At 52.4% G+C, this 16,685-nt stretch overlaps 1 protein-coding gene across 2 annotated transcripts in view; it reads right to left on the bottom strand.

Annotated features, from left to right (window-relative positions):
• Window positions 1-241: 241 nt before the first annotated feature.
• Window positions 242-16,685, bottom strand: part of LDLRAD4 (low density lipoprotein receptor class A domain containing 4) — a 169,436-nt gene continuing 152,992 nt past the window's right edge. For both annotated transcript variants that reach the window (XM_032971019.2, XM_076074026.1), the window contains 3 exons: window positions 3,185-3,336; window positions 1,442-1,498; window positions 242-1,223 (listed from right to left, as the gene is read on the bottom strand). In XM_032971019.2, coding sequence (XP_032826910.1) covers window positions 552-1,223; window positions 1,442-1,498; window positions 3,185-3,336 — 881 coding nt within the window. In that variant the 3' untranslated portion in view covers window positions 242-551. The remainder of the gene's footprint in view (window positions 1,224-1,441; window positions 1,499-3,184; window positions 3,337-16,685) is intronic.

Here is a 16,685-nt window from a genome sequence, read left to right as displayed (position 1 = left end):
TACAAAAAAATATTCACGTTCTCCCTTGCCCCCCCCCCCCCCCACCTCACCCAAATCCCTCTCCCTCTTTCGCCTTCCTGCAGAGCAGACAAGACATTAAGGAGTAGACAAATAGAAAGTGGGTCACTGGCAGATTCAGCCAGCCAGATACGTGCACACGGGTAAACTCGCGTAAGCACTTAAGAAGATAAAATAAAAGGAACCAAAGAGGGGGGGGGGGGGGGGGGGGAAAGAAATAGGGCACGTGAGATATGATCCCATAAGGGCTTGTCTTCTCAGACACAGAAACACTGACAGACGACGCAGACAGACGGACGCATGGCTGACTGGTCCCGTGGCCAAGCGGGCAAACGGAGAAAAAATAATAATAACAAAACACGAAACTTAACATCGACAGAGAGGAACACACGCAACGAAAGAAAATAACGAAAGCCGCATTATCATATATATATTTTTTCTTTTTATGTTTTCCGTAAGTGCTGGGGGAGGCGGTGGGCATTGATTTCTCTCGTTTTGTTTGAAGGGGCCACGGGTGAACCCCTCGCCCGCCGTCAGACGCCCTTGCCGGGCTTCCTGTCCGTGAGCAGCCCCGCGACGCCAACGTCCCCGTGCGGCGCAAACAGCGCCGCGTTCCCGGGCCCCGCGGCCGGGAACGCGGCGCCCACCACCTCGCTGTACGTGGGCGGCGGCCCCTCCATGCGGCCGCCGTGGCCCCCGTAGCTGGCGGCCGACACCCCCGAGTGGCTGCTGGGCGGGCACGGCCCGGCGCCGCCGCCGCCGCCGCCGCCGCCGCCGCCGAGCGCGGCGCAGGGCGGCGGCGCCACGTAGTAGTCGCTGTCGTAGACGGTGCGGTTGGGCGGCGCCCGCACCGACTCGCGGTTGATCTCCTGCTGCTGCTCGGGCGGCCGCAGCTGCAGGGTGCACGGGCCCTGGTAGGGGGGGGGCTCCTCGCCGTCCGACAACGAGATGCTGGGCGGCAGGTCGATCTCCACCTGGCTGTACGGGTAGAGCGGCTGGTGGGGCGGCCGGCGGAAGGGGTCGCGCGGAGCCGCTCCGCCGCCGCTCCCCGCCATCGCCGAGTGCTGCGGCTGGTGGTGGTGGTGCTGGTGGTGGTGGTGCAGCTGGTGGTGCTGCTGGTGCTGCTGCTGCAGCTGGTGATGCTGCTGGTGCTGCGACGGCCTGCAGGCTGCGATGCTGTCCCTCGATTGGGACGAGTACATCAGCTGCGTGAGCACGTGCGGACAGGTCAGACTTGTACGATGAGCCTTTACGTCACTGCAATATTTAGCTTAGGCTCGTTGCGTCACTCGACGAACAATGAGGGTATCATACTTTTACGACGGTAAATTGCTGCCACGTCAGAAGGACAGCACAAGGCTCGTGGGGCCTCACAGCAATGGCGCGAACGCTGCTGGCGAGGAAACGCCTCGAGGGACTTTACCTGTGAAGTGCTTTGTTGTCTGGGCACGGGGCTTTCTGAGGGACACAGACTCCGTCCCTGTAAATGCACACAGGAGAGATGCTGACTGGTGTTCTATTCGACGCTTTTAATTCAATATTTATTCCCGGCGGCATTTTGTCATCGAAGCACCATAAAGGCATGAACCCCGAGGAAGCCGGGCGGCTCAGAGGGCTCATAATGGCCATGGCCACGGATGAGAAGAAGCAACAACTGATGCTGAGGTTAAAGCAGATTGTCGTGTATATGGGGTATGATGTTCCCAACACGGTCACTGACGACAGCACCAAACACCCAAGGTAAAACTCTGGCTTCAGATTTAACGTGGCCAGACTCGGCAGTCAAGAGAGCTTCTTCGTCATTCTGGAACAGAGCGCCACCGCTTTACATCTGCGTGCTGGCGCCACGGTGGCTAGGAGATGTTAACTACCTCACCTGGTACACAGGAGTTCGTGGGTTCGATCCCGACCCTGCCGCCTGATGTATATTTGGAGTTTGCATGTCCCTCTCTCTCTCTTCCCGTGATCCCATGGATTTTTTTCCGGGTCTTCCGGTTTTTCCCTCCACATTGAGAATCAACACCGTGCGTTTAAAGTATGTGGCTGCTCTACATTTCCACATGATACAGCCACTTCGTTGAGCTATCATTTGTGGTGGCCAAGTCGCTTCTGAAAAAGAGCTAGACAGCTCAGTGGGCCTTACCTGGTAAAATAAAACATTTGTTTAAATAGTTTAATTGTTTGATTAATTAATTAGGGTAATACACGCGCATTTAAAGGATGATGGGCCGCACACAGGCCTGTAGCGATGGGCGAGACTCGTGCTGCACCGTTCCCTGTCGAGGTATGAGGCTTCACTTCAGAGGGAATTCTGTAAAGGATATTTATTACTGTCACTTTATTCCTTAATCGCTATTAATTATTGGGCTAGTAGGTGGTGGTAAAACCCTCATATTGCTTTCGCGTCTTGGTGCAAAACAATGACCCCCGAATCATACCTGAATTAATACATTAAATTAAAGGCCACCGCTGACTTACATACAGATACAAAATAAAGATAATTTTAAAATGGTAAAATGACACTCGTATAATAATAAATCATTCTACGGTTGAATAAACGCTCATTGACTCTCACTATTTTTTCCAGGAGGTCCTACTTGGAATTTCTGGTCACTTTCTAATGAGAGAATGTTGCACCGTGGGAGGAAACCTGAGCGCCAAGATTAATCTGTCACACACACAGAGGAGAGGAACACTTAATCTCCACATAGGCTGGTGAGCTGCCTACTTGCTTTACTGCCTCGTACAAGCAACACTTTTGATCGCTCTACGGATGGGTGACTCGTGCCCTTGATCTCAGCATGATGCATCATCAAGCCCACCATCAACCGAGTCCACAGAGATGATCACCATGCCCAACCACTCCTGTATGAGTACACATCATAAATGGCTGACAACACGATTGAGCAAGAGAGCGGGCACGCGGGCAAGTGGGCAACAGGGCAAGTGAGAGTGGGGGGGATAGTGGGTGAGCGGGCAGGTGGCAAAGCCAGCGGCGAAGGGGCGAGCAAGCGAGTGAGTCAGCGAGGATGGGTGAGCTTGCATGCGGGCAAGTGAACCGCTGGGTAAATGGCAGGCGGCAGGATGGGCAAGCGACCGAGTGAACGGTCGAGCGAGCGAGCGTGTGAGCGTGCGTGCAACAAGATGCGTGGGCGAGTGGGCGTACCGTGCAGGGGTGGTCCCTGCGCCTCCTGTGCATGTGTCGTCCCATGAAGGAGGACGAGGAGATCTTGTAGTGATTGAGGATGCAGGTGATGACCAGCACCATCACCACGGCGACCGACACGATCACGAGGATCTGCACAAACTCGACGCCAGCTGCACACACAGAAACACGGCAACAAGAGACCCCCGCTCCGTTAGCCGTCGTCCGCCAAGGGCGGCTTCGGTTTGCGAAAGCCTACGGCCGACATGGCGCACAAGGGCACAGCGAGAGCAATAACCGAGCAAGCCCGGCTGCCTTGATCTCTGCGTTGGTCATGCGTTGCTCACACCACATGAGGTACTCATCTCGGGACAGAAACCAGGTACAGACGCAAATTTCCACGAATGTTGTGCATGGCCAACGTTCAAAAATGGGCTGCCAGACAGCGGTGGAAGTGAGAAAATCACGACGCCATTGCTCCTTGCACACGCACACACCGACACTCACGGGAGGTATACATACAAGGAATGATGCATGTGCCTTAATCGGCACAAGACCATCATCGAACCAAAATGTGCAATCGTCAGCAAGTACCATTCTAATGTGCACATTCTTCCCAGTGTCTGTAACGGAGCCAGCAGCGCTTGTTTCACACAAGCCAGCACCCATGTGCACTTTATTTACACTTAGATGTGTGCCAGGCATCTCCGCCATGGAACTCCCTCGCTACCACGCACGCACACACGTAGACACGCACGCACACGGCAGGGAGCAATGCTCTGGGAACATCAATGTATGCGCAACACAAACATAAAATCCATTATTTTTTTACACGAATTTGTGGTCGTGCTATTGTTAGCAAGCGCCTATTAAGTCAGCCAGTACACACGACGGGATGGTCTGGCAGGTATGACCTTATCCAGTTTGTCTCCACCTCGAATGGTACGGATTGCCGGTGGAACCTACCTAATGGAGGCCCAGGACAGGTTCACAACACCACTTGCCACTGGTAGTGCACATTATAGCTAACGATTGACGCTGGTGGCAGGGATTATGCACGCACACACACGCACAAAGATTCCCCGTATAGCCTTAACAGACTGTTTGGCCAAATGCTGTTAGCGAGCACCTATGAAGGCTGGAACGGCACCCAAGGGGGTGGGTGGGTGGCCAGCACCACGCTCGACCGCCTTTGTCTCCCCAGTGGCGATGTTTACACACTGCACCAGGTACTCATTTGAAGCTGAGTCGACCTAAGGGAGGCCTAGGACCGGTTCAGATAATGGTCACTGGCGTTGGCCGTGTGCGGGAATCGAACCCGGGTCGCCGGGTTCATAACGCAGCGCGCTAAGCGCTGCACTACCGCTCCCAACACGCACGCACACACACACGTACACACCCGCTCACCCCCTACAGGAAGCACGGCAGTGGGAGGTGGTGTCCCAGCGATGCGTCTCCCGGTGCCTCGGCACACGTGCTTACAATTCGCTCTCGACATCTCCGCTGACTATTTCCACCCGGCCGTCCACACCGCCCCGATGTCTCTGGTTAGTGGTTAGCCCATTTAGTACTCCGCTCGGAGGAGCCCTGTCACGGTAACAACTCCCCACGTGGCTGAGGCTCGCTGCTGCCGGCAGCGTGCGTCCATAGGTGCAGCAACCTCAAGCTACGGGGAAAATTTGAAGCAACTGCCACAGCGCGTGGTGTCTGCTGCCAGAAGTGAAAAGCCCAAGGGTCCGTAGTAAAGGGGGAGCTTTTTGTTAGGTTTAGATTGCGTAAATATAGATGTTGTGTCGTTAAACCCACCGCCACCCGACAACACAGCCAATGAGTAAGGTTTGTCACGTAAACAAAACGTGTCCATTAGTTACCGCTTCAACACACACCGGTGAGTTGGAGAGTAACCCCACGTTAACAATTCGAGTGCTGTGACGTTTTGCCAGTGATTACACAAACAACAACCAGCAGCATCGGGCGATGAGCTAGAATTGTTAAGAAGTTATCTCATGTCATTCTTAAATTGAGGGCAGTGAAGGTGATGTCATCACTGTGAGCCTATCGGAGGGGGGTTGAGGGTCACCAAGTGTCTCCTACTCACAAAGCAATGGGGCAGCACTCACTGGGAGCTCTGGTTGGTATCCTCGAACCTGTGAATATTCCACATTGCTATCGTCTCTGCAAAATCAGCAGTCGTTGTTCCTAGAGACTGATCTCTGCCAGAGCAGAGGGATTAGAGGCTGATCAGATCTCCATCCAGGCTTTGTGCTTGCAACCTTACAATTCTGAGTCGAGCACCTAAACCACAAGCACCCAGCCATGAACAGTACCGCTGTATTCGAGTGTCTATCCTTGTTTATGCTTAGCATAGCTCCTCTGACGTAGAAAGCATGTGTGGCTGAACATTGCAGAGAGAGTGGTAACAATAATGAAGGGGCATGTTTGCTACACAGCGCACTGAATTATGCCAGAACGTTGCAAACTGAAAAGAGAGCATGCATCTTATGCGTGGCACAGTCCACAATGAACTCCGACTCAAGGGATATCATTCATCAACGTGAGCTGCAATACCACGTATAGCCACTTCAAGTGCGACATTGCAAATAGTTGCGTAATGTCTCTTTGCATTGAAAATTAGCCTCTCGCCAGAACTTGTTACAGTTCTCTTTATAGTTATTCCAGGTAATTCTTATTCATAACACTAAACAAGCTCAACTAACTATCCCTATTCATCTTGGGATGGACCACGTGGTAGTTTATGCCAAAATTATTGTCATTAACCCTCCACCACCCGGCAAGATTGCCACGTTTAAACCAAACATGTCAGCGTTGACGTCACGTGACTGATGGGGCCAGCGGTGGGTGGGGGGCTGAATGGGCAGCGGTCGCGGGCCGTGGCCGGCTCTGCGCGGTGCCGGCTCTAGGGGGCATCACGGTCACACCGCAACAACGACATCGTCACCGCCGTACGCTCGCCCCCCCCCGAGGCGCCTCTCCACTCGCGTTTGTCGGGGTCAAACCCATTGACAGCGAGCGGCGCAGCGTTCAAGCCGCCGCTCACGGGCCAACGTCGCCGAGTCGCGCCGCTCGGCCGAGCGAGCTGGCGGCGCGCTCACCTCCAGCGGCGGCCCCGCAGCCGGCACTGGAAATTTCTGCAGCCGTGGGACACGCGGCCGTTGCTGCTCACGCGACGACCGCTGTCCGACTTGCCGCAGTGAGTCTCCTCGCCGCATTGAGCAGGAGGAGAGTGTTCAAACCCTGACGAGGATTTGAAGTCGCGACTTTCCCAATTTGAGACGAGCGCTCGTGCAGTCGTGAGAGAAATATCGAACGGCGGGCCGGCAGAGGTGCGCACGTGCCCTGCTCGTTCCGGGAGGTGCTCCGAAGAAAACCTCTGTACAGGGCCCCTCCACGAACGTTCTCCGTGTGAAAGACGAGATTCTCCCTACAAGCGCTGCTCTAGTCCTACACAAGCACCGCGCGGCACAAGTCAATTTTCAATGAGACCACAACTTCTCAAATGGGCCATCGCTTTCACGCCCCTTCCCCCAAGGCTTTCCGAGTTTGCTTATCTGGCCATCACGTCGTAAGGCAAAGAATCCTTTCCGAATACTCGCACGGCAGCGCACGCCGTCTCCCGGAGAAGGGCCTGCGGACGAGCTAACCAGACTTTTTCGAATTTAAGAATAATCTCTTTTTTAAGCCTCGCAGAAGTATACACAGACAGCAGCCGTTCAAGCAAACACACAGATATACAGATTCTTCCTTGGCTGCAGATACTGTTGGGGAAAGCGTTGTTAGCAAGCACCGACTAAGGCCGGTATAGCAATAGAAGCAGTGGTGTCAAACAGCACCGTGCATGCCTACCCACCTTTGTTTCCCCAGTGCAAATGATCACAGACTGCACCGAGTACTCAGACGACGAAAGGAATCAAACCTGGTGATCTGAGATTATAGCGCAGCGTGCATCACCACTACATTCACCACTTATTCCGCACACACATACACACGACGTGGATGAATAAACTGTCCACATTTATAATTAATATGCATTTACAGTATTTGGCTGATATAAATTAATTTCCACATGATGAGTCACTTTGTTGAGCTATCATTTGTGATAACCAGGTTGCTTCTGAAAAAGAGCTATATAGCTAGGTGGGCCTTACCTGGTTACAAAAAAAATAGACATCATAGGAATACGGCGGTGCGCCTTAACCGTAAAGATACGCTTCACGGTGAACGCTGTGAATCATGTGGCGTCAATTCGCAAGAGGCGCATTGTGTGTCATGATCCAAACAAAAAAATACCGAGCAAATAACTCAATTAAAATAAACATAGCGCTCTAATGTCTCCCTGTTGCGAGTGGCAGTAACCCTCCTGAACAAGTCACGAGGCTCCTGGGTATTGCAAGAGTCATAATAACAATTCAAATAAAAAGCTGCATCAATAACAAGTGGAACACTTGCATCCAGCAGTGCACAGCGGATGGAAGATGATCGCCACGGATTAAGTGCAAAACATTTCCTACTTGTGTGGCTGGAAGACAAAACGTTCCCCAATTCCCTGCCGGCCGCGGCGAGGCAAATCGCCGCTAAAATGGCCACAGCCACCTGTGAGGAAGCACGCACGGACTTGGCAGGTACACAACAAGCGACCGATGCACCCAAACTCCCCGAATTTCAAAATCCCCTTGAACGGTGGTTCTGCTACGGCTTACCACATCACCCTTCCAAGGTTAAAATACCGAGTACCGCTCTGTTGGGAAGCTATCTAGGGACAGACAGGTCCCTGTCAGGGGAATGTGGACTTTGCACGGCCGGCTCAGGACTGCAAAGTGCTGCCTGAGGGAGGGTGCACACTGTACATCAAACTAAACAATTTTTTTATTTTACCAGGTATGGCCCACTCAGCTACGTGGCTCTTTTTCAGAAGTGGTCTGGCCACAAATGATAGCTCTACGAAGTGCCTCATCGTGTGGAAATGTAAAGCAGCCAAATACTCGAAACGCATTATATTGATTCTAAATGTGGAGGGGAAAACCGAATGACCCGGGGAAAAAACCCATGCAACCACGGGGAGAACATGCAAACTCCAAATATACAGGCATCAGGGTCGGGATTGAACCAACAAGCGAGAGAGTTAACATCTCGCCACCGTGGCAGCTGTGTATCTACCTTGATGAATCAGAGCACTGATAAAGTCGGTCTACGTAAAAACCTCCCTATCTTGAGCGCTACCCGTCTCCCCACCTACCTAACACGGAGCGAGGGTAAATTCACGACACATGCACCAAATCGTGTCAGAATCATTTACGATGCAAATGAAATGTTAAGTATATAATTAGGCTGATGGGAGTGGAAAAAATGTGCATATGTTACATATATAAACATGTGCATATGTTACATATATAAACATGTGCATATGTACTGTTCGCCTTTTGGCATTCTCTGGTCTGACACTGGTGGTGAGACAAGGCTATAAAGAAGGCTGTCTCTGGTGTAGGCCAACCAGTTTCAAAGACAATGCGTATGTTATCATCAGAGCATGTTTGTTTGGATGTTTTGCCACAAGTACTGTGTGTGGTTAATGCCTCGCAAAAGGTTTCTATTTGGTGTTTGAACATCTTAACACCTTCTGTTTTATTTTGATTTAAAGCTTTCGTGGCTGCAGGGATTCATATTCTTGGTTCTTTCGGTAAAGTCACGTAGAAGGGAGACAATAAAATAATAAAAATATAAAACAATAAAATTCTCACGACGTTTCGACTGCAACACAAGCAATCATCATCAGGTGTGAAAACCACAACAAGAAAATTTGAAAAAAGTGGCGGTTATTTTTAACGTTAGCACCACGGAGAGCGATTTGACAGTTATTCAGATGGACGAGTCCATCTATGTTCGGAAAAGCGGAGGGGGGAGGCGAAAAATATGGATGCGGTCTGAAAGCCACCTTAAGCGTGAACAATCAATTAAGACCCGAAATGGTTTATAAAATCCTTCCAATGATTGCTAAGCCAGAATCCATCTTCTCGGTTGAAATTGTCTCTGTATTTGTATATGTGGATAGCCTCATGAACGAATCTCTCATGGTAGCCGGATGGCTTGCAAAGAACAGAGGTTCTTTCAGACCACATCCATTATTTTTCGTCTCTCCCCTCCTCTTTTCCGAACACAGATGGACTCGTCCATCTGAACAAACTATCAAATCGCTATCCGTGGTGCTAACGTTAAAAAAACGCCACTTTTTTCAAATTTTCTTGTTGTGGTTTTCACACCTGATGATGATTGCTTGTGTTGCAGTCGAAACGTCATGAGAATTTTATTGTTTTATATTTTCATTATTTTGTTTCCCTTCTACATGACTTTACCGAAAGAACCAAGAACACCTTCTGTTTCGTTGCCAGAAAGGGGTAAAACATATTCTCATTTTTCATCATCTTGGATATTGGTAAAAAAAGGTCCCAAAGACGAAACAGAACGTGAGAAAGGCAAAGGAAAAATGTAAAAATAGAACCTAAAAACTATCGATGCTTGAAGTGATTCGCACACCTCTCCCTTCAACTCGCCAGGGGGATGAATCACTGAGCGGGACCTTGGGGCGTAACGGAGACATCCGTGTATTGATCACAACTGATTTCGAAGCTCAAGAAACATTCACCAAATCACACATCAAAGAGTTGACTTTTTTCAATTGAGTCTTGTACTAAATGTTCGTGAGGCACCTGCAGCCAATAGAGGCCGCTATATTCACTACAACGTTTAAAACATATTCCTCAATCGCATCACAAACCCCGAATCACGACAATGCATTTAATCATAAGTAAGGCAAATCGTTACACCCATAATACCAATTCCTACCGGCACACCTGCCTACCGACGTCCTTCCATATCAGTCTATCTGTAGATTTACTAATTTTACTCATCCTGAATAAAAGATGGGCGTAATCCAGCACCGTAGAGACGTCGGGTTGGTGGATCACAGAAATGTTGCGCAACGCCCTTGCCGTGGGCATCGAGGAGCCGTGCCCTGGCTCGCTCAGGCACAGCGGTACAGCCAACATGAGGACTCCACCTGCTCCTGTCTGGACGGGATAGAGTGTTTCCCCCTCGCAAGCGCGGGTTTTCTCTGGGCGCTTCCGTTTCCCCCCACGTGTAAACACTCATCGCTAATTGGCCGACAACAACTTCATATATAGAGGACCGCTGAGCTTGGGAAATTGTTGGCGCCGGCTAAGCGCACGGCTGCCTTCCCGCTTGCCTGTAGTTCCTCCCGACGCCCCGTTCTCTCCCTTCGAGGTCAAACGGAAAACCGCGCGGTGGCAGCGTTACAAGATTAAATTAACATTGTTAAATTAACATTGTTGTTAATTTAAACGTCTTAAAAACGTGGATTCTGTGAGTCATGGGCTCAGTGGAACAGCACCGCCAAGCCGGGATTGTGGAACCCACAAAACGAGAGGGGCTACAACAGCACACGGAGGCATCCGCTCCCACGTTACTCCGCACCTCCGATTAAGCACATTGGCAACGTACGGTGAGAAAGAAGTTAAACGTACATACATACGCACGCTCGCCGTTATCAACGGCGCGATTCTGGAGAGAGAAATTGTCGCAGGCGGGGGGGGGGGGAGGCAGACTCTGTGGGGTCGACGCGTCAGGAGGGTTCGCGCCCTCCTCAGGTGCAACCACTCGGCACGCGGCCATTTACAATGAGCGCCGTTCCCCAAATCCACGGGAATTCCTGCATTATGTTACAGAAGAATTGCCGGAAAAACTACACTCTTTCTTCTTTTCAAATATATAGCCAGGGGAAAATATGTACAGATTTTTTTGTTATTATTGTTATCCACATTTATTTCTACTGGATTACAAATTGGGTGTCCCCCAAGTATGAGTGATTTCCACCGGCCACTGTGAGTCACTGGGTGGAATTTCCACGTTCCTATTACGGGGACCAAGATCTTCGTGGCACTCACTGCCAACTTGCCCGCTGTTTTAACAAGGTGGTGCTCTCAACCGACACCAGACAGACACGGATGATAAAGGTATTATGATATTGATAATGCCATTGATGATGGATGGTGATAACGATGATTGTAATCACGATGGTGATGTGGGGCAATCTTGGCAGGTAATGTAACTCGTCGCATAATGATTAGCAGCCCCTCTATAGCAACTCACTGGGCTGCATCACGACCAAAATCCACGCATACGTTTCGTAACAATACACATCCCGTCGTGTATAAAACGAGACGCGGTATTTATGCACTGTACTGAATTTCTACGTGTACACTGGCTTTTTTTATTGGAGGAGCGCCAAAACTCCGCAAAGCTTTTCCTGTTAACGTTCAAATATCCGACACTGCCGCCACCTGCAAGCGCAGTATTCGCTGGGGCTTCCAACCCCAACAAAAAAACACCTGCAGGTGGACGGGGAGCAGCAGCGGCAGCAGCAGCTCCAGCGGCAGCAGCAGCAGCAGCAGAGGCAGTAGCAGTGGCAGCAGCAGAGGCAGTAGCAGCGGCAACAGAGGCAGTAGCAGCAGCAGTGGCAGCATCGGTGGCGGAAGAGGTGGTAGCAGCAGCAGTAGCAGCGGCAGCAGCGGTGGCGGTGGTGCGCTCGCTAGCCGGCAGCCTGCGAGGCCTCCAGCGTTCACGTTACCGCTGCCCAGGGGGCATTTTCCGTAGCGGAGGTCCAGCGTCCGCTCCAGCGTGGCTTCTGCTAAGAGCCCGTGGCATAAACGTCCAGCCACTCACCGTTTGCCAGACAATAAACAGCAAAGTGGAAACATCAAACTGCGCAGACGAGCCAACGGGGCCAGGCTCATCACTGGCCACATTTGTCAATATTGTGCCCTAAGTTCGTGAAGCGTTTTTAAAACCGCCTGCTGACGTTATTTTGAGGAACTAAATGCACGGCAGCTGGACATTTCTAAAAATGGAGAAGTGACTTCTCAGTGAGTAGCATCCAGCATAAACTTAAATTCACTATAACTATTAGATTTATTACAATTGGTACATTTAAACAGAAATAAGACAGATTCACAATGCCACCAATCTAATGGTCTGCAAATCTCTTCAGATTCACCGACTTTTTGCAAAAGAAAACCGAGCGAATGTGGTGATTAACGCACGGGAGTAAATCTTTAATTTAAGGCAACGTTCTCATATGCTACGCAAGCTACGACACCGCCGCACGATGGCCTCCCGTGAGCGACATCGTGGGGTCTTGGACGTCCTTCACCCTCGGGGAAACCGTCGCACTTTACTTCAAACTCCCCCGCAGAAATAACCCCACGGCTGTAACGGGACTCTCACCCTCACCCAAGGGGCTCGAGCGCGCCACACATTGCTCGGCCACCCCGAAACCGAGAACATTTCGCAATTCGGCCGACGCGCGCTCGACGACGGAATGGGCGAGACGGAGAAGGTGCCCTCGACGCCGACGACAATCGCCCCGACAAAGCGCGGGCGCTCGCACGGCACTCGTCCGTCTCCCCGGCCGCCGGCGGCCTGGGAGACGCCGCGCGGCTCGGCAACCCGAGGGGAGCGCAAAAACCGCAGCGGCCGCAGAACCGACGGCGGCGGCGGCGGCGGCTTCTTACCCAGCAGAGAGACGTGCACACTCGTGGCGTTCATCACAAATGGTGGCGCTTGAGGGGGGGGCGAGCGGTGCACGCGCGCGCGTACGTGTGCGCAGCGCGCGCGCGCGCGCGCTGCGCACGCACGCCCGCCCACTTCCCCCGGTGCGCGCGAGACGGCGGCGCGACGCGTGGGGCCAGACGGCGAGACGGCGCCTCTCCTCCCGCGTGCGTCTGTCACGCTGCCAGCATCGGGCACACTGTACTCGCTTCCCGTGCGACCGGCGGCGATGCAGCAACAACAACCACACAACGCGCGCGAGCACCCCCTCCCACAACGCAAAGCTCGAATTAAAACGGTAAAAATATTATTATTATTACGCATATATCTGCCTCTTATCAAAATAGGTTTTAGCGCAATTTAATAGTACGGTAAATATAAATTAATGTTACCGAAATTTAAATAAGAAATAAAAATGCCTTGGGGTCGTCTGACTGTTGGCTGGAGGAACGAGCAGGTGTCTGGGCAAGACGCCCGTCTGGGGCCGCTGCAGCAGAACGTCGCGACGCTCGATGGCTCCGTTGTTATGAAACCCAGTCTACACAGAACTCGCACGCACGCGCAAAATATCCCCAAAGAAGAAGAAAAAAACTCAAGCTCGCTGCTGAAACAAAGCTGAGCGGATGCAGCTGGGCAGACGCGACAGCTCGAGAGTGGAGAGGGGGGGGTGGTGAGCGTCGGCCAAGCCGCCGCCGGGGCGTGAGCCAACGAGCCAGCGAGCCAGCGAGCCAGCGATTGCCGTCTCCGTGGGGAGAAAAAAGGGGCAGCGCACGCGGACGGGAAGACCGCAACGAAAAATCGCGATTCGAACCGCGAGGCCGGAGAGAAGCGTTCAAGACGGAGCCCGACGGAGCGTCCTTCAGAAATCACGTCGGGTGGTGTGGTGCAGCGAATGCGGCGAGGGCACGGGGGGGTGGCTACGTGGGCGGCGGGGTGGGATGCGGGCCAAGAAGGGAACAGGGTGAACGTGGGCACTCGGAGAAGGCAAGGAACGGGTGCCGGTCGACTGGCCGGCCGCGCGAACGTGCCGTGGGTCGCTCCAACCAACCTCCGAGCCGAAAACCGTTGCGTTTGTGCGGGAGCCGAGTGCTGGGGTGACAGCGCAGCGCCGTCAATGCGGAGGACGCCGATGCTCCAACCAGACCGGTGCTGATTCTCGTGCGCAAAGAGTTCGGGGGACTTAAGCCAAATCATGGAATCGTGAATAAAAATGTGGTTCAGAGACCCTTTTTTGACGTTAGGGGACCATTCTCATCTCGTCTTGCACTGCTGAAAATGAGTGCAGTGGAATGGCCGTGCAAGCGAGACCCAGAGACGATACCACACACAAATGGCACGTATTGTCACACTCTTGGTTATCCCGTTTCCTAGCAAAACTGCATATAAACTATAATTTTCTTTGTCCCTACATTTGTGACATCATCTCTGTCAGAATATAATTGATAGATATGTTCGAATATCACCGGGAGAAAAAAAAAGAATAAACATCAACGAAGCCGTCCCTTTTCACCCCCAGTGTATGTAGTAGTTATTTATTAATTTAGGTGAAACTGTCATGTCGGCATAACTGCTTTAACATCACGGGGAATTAATCCAGTCGGGTCCATATGGCCGCGACGCCGCCGCCGCCGATTAATTTGAGCACAGAGATGCCGCCAAGTGCGAGCGGAAACATTCAGCGCGCAAACGACCCAGACGCTTCCCTCCCCTCCCACCTCCCCTCCTGCTCCCCCCCCCCACCACCACCCATCCCGAGCCGTCTAGACGAGCAATTATAGACGTGCACGGATGCCCGGCTCGTGGCACGGTGGGGGAGGGGAGGGGTGTTGGGGTGGTGGCCAAGACCCGAGGCGACCGCGCGCAGGCGTCGTCGTCTTCTGACGCGCGTGTCGGCGGCGCGAGAGGCTCACGTGTGCGCTGCTGCTGCGGCTGCTGCGGCTGCGCGTGAGAGATAACTGGCTGCGGCCAATCAGAGCCGACTTGTTGGGCGTAGCGAGCCGACCTGTGGACACACGAACGGGCCTCGGGAGCCATACACGGGAACAATGGGATGTGGTGACGGGGCTGGAGCGAGGAATAGGATAGGCCTTGTTTCGGGATACCTATTGGCTACAGATTTTTTTTTGTTTTATTCACAGCAGTGGCGTTTCACACCAAGTCACTTTCGATGTTTATCATTAAATGCCTTTGTGATGTGTGTGCACACAACCCACTGGATAACATGCCTTAATGGTAACATTATCGCGTTAATTATTAAGGACTGGTGCTGTGGCCAGAGATGGTTGCGGTGAGATGTAGCCTAAGCGTAGCAAGTGGTATTGTTAAATGCATGGTTAGGACGAGGTTTCTCCTAAATGTAAGGATAGTGTTGGGCTAGTAGGGTTGTGCTTAGTGCTAGAGATGGGGTTTATTTCATAGGTTTACAGCTGTTGTTCGTGTCTCGAGTAAGGCCTAGGGTTAGTGACTCACAAATTTTTTGGGTCAGAAGGCGTAAGTAAAATGTGTTCTAAACCCCCTCCACCCGACACACCCAATGAATAAAACTGTCACGTGAACAAACTGTCAAGTGAACAAACTGTCACGTGAACAAACTGTCACGTGAACAAACTGTCACGTGACCAAACTGTCACGTAAACAAACGTGACAGCTTACTCCTACTTCGGCACACCCGAGAGACATCTCGTAACTTTGAAAAGGCTGCGCGACGTCTTCGGTGACAGCACCGACCAGCATCGTGGGGCGGTGGGGCAGTGTTGTGTCAGTCGGAGGAGGGCTTTTCGACACACATTTGATTCACGTGATCTGTCCCAAAAAAAATGAATAACGCATCATAATATTGGTTGTGAAAGCCAACTCGGCGTGAAGCTTAGGGTTCGTGTTTGGTCTATGGGTTTTGGTTAATGCTATGTCTGCGAACTCTTACGCTCACAATACCCTGCATTAAATCTCATGCGCAAGGATCGATGCTTGTTGACTCACATGAGTTGTATGGGGAGGAAGAGTGACAGAGTGGTTAGCGTACCGCACTGCCGATCTAAGTCACATTTTTAGTTAGCTTCATTAGTTTTATGCCTGGCTAACATCGACGGTGACATGTAAGCCAACATGCACTGACCAGCATGGTGAAGTATGGTCAAACAACCCACCAGGCATAATGGCATGGGGAAACCGTTATCCAGCAGCAGATTGATTTCACAAATAAGCGCTGATTTTATCAGCCCTGAAGCAACGATGGATGATGTTTCAGTGAATCCCCGAATTGGGATTTGAACTTGCGACATTCCAATCCTGAGTGGGGGCCCTCTACCCACGGCACCGCCCGGCCGCATTGGCCCAAAACGACGGCAACGTCAGAGGGGCGCTACGGTGACGAAGCAGCCGCCGCCGGGACAGAGGGGGCCCTCGCTACCCCGAGGGGCCCCGCTACCCCGAGGGCCCGACAGCACTTGCCCGTGTCTGCCTCCACGCGGACCTAGCGGCCCCACCGCATGGCTGCGGCCCGCATCACGGGCCGCCACGGACCCGCAACACCATCAGGCACCTCACGCACGGCGGCCCTCCCATCTCGACACAAAGTATCCACTGCAAGCCCTGGGAACGCGAGGATGGCCACGTTTCTGAGATGGCGTTGAAAAGGAGCCGGGTGGGTTCACCGGAGACCGAGCTACGCGACGCACTCATGGGGGCTACCAGGTAGCGCGAGATCGACGTCGCCGTGGTACGTGCGTGGTATGTGCCATGGCAGGTGCATGCTAGGTACGTGGTACTTGGCGTGGCAAGTGCACGGTAGGTGCGTGGAAACTGGGTGGCAGATGGGTGGCGGGTGCGTGGTATGCACGTGTTACTTGCACGGTACATGTGTGGTAGACGAGTGGTACGTACG

This window comes from Petromyzon marinus, chromosome 45 (assembly GCF_048934315.1).
Source record: "Petromyzon marinus isolate PM22_M1 ecotype Great Lakes invasive population chromosome 45, UKy_Petmar_22M1.pri1.0, whole genome shotgun sequence".
Taxonomy (NCBI): domain Eukaryota; kingdom Metazoa; phylum Chordata; class Hyperoartia; order Petromyzontiformes; family Petromyzontidae; genus Petromyzon; species Petromyzon marinus.
Note: the sequence above shows the minus strand (reverse complement) of the source record. Positions and strands in the feature narration are given on the sequence as shown.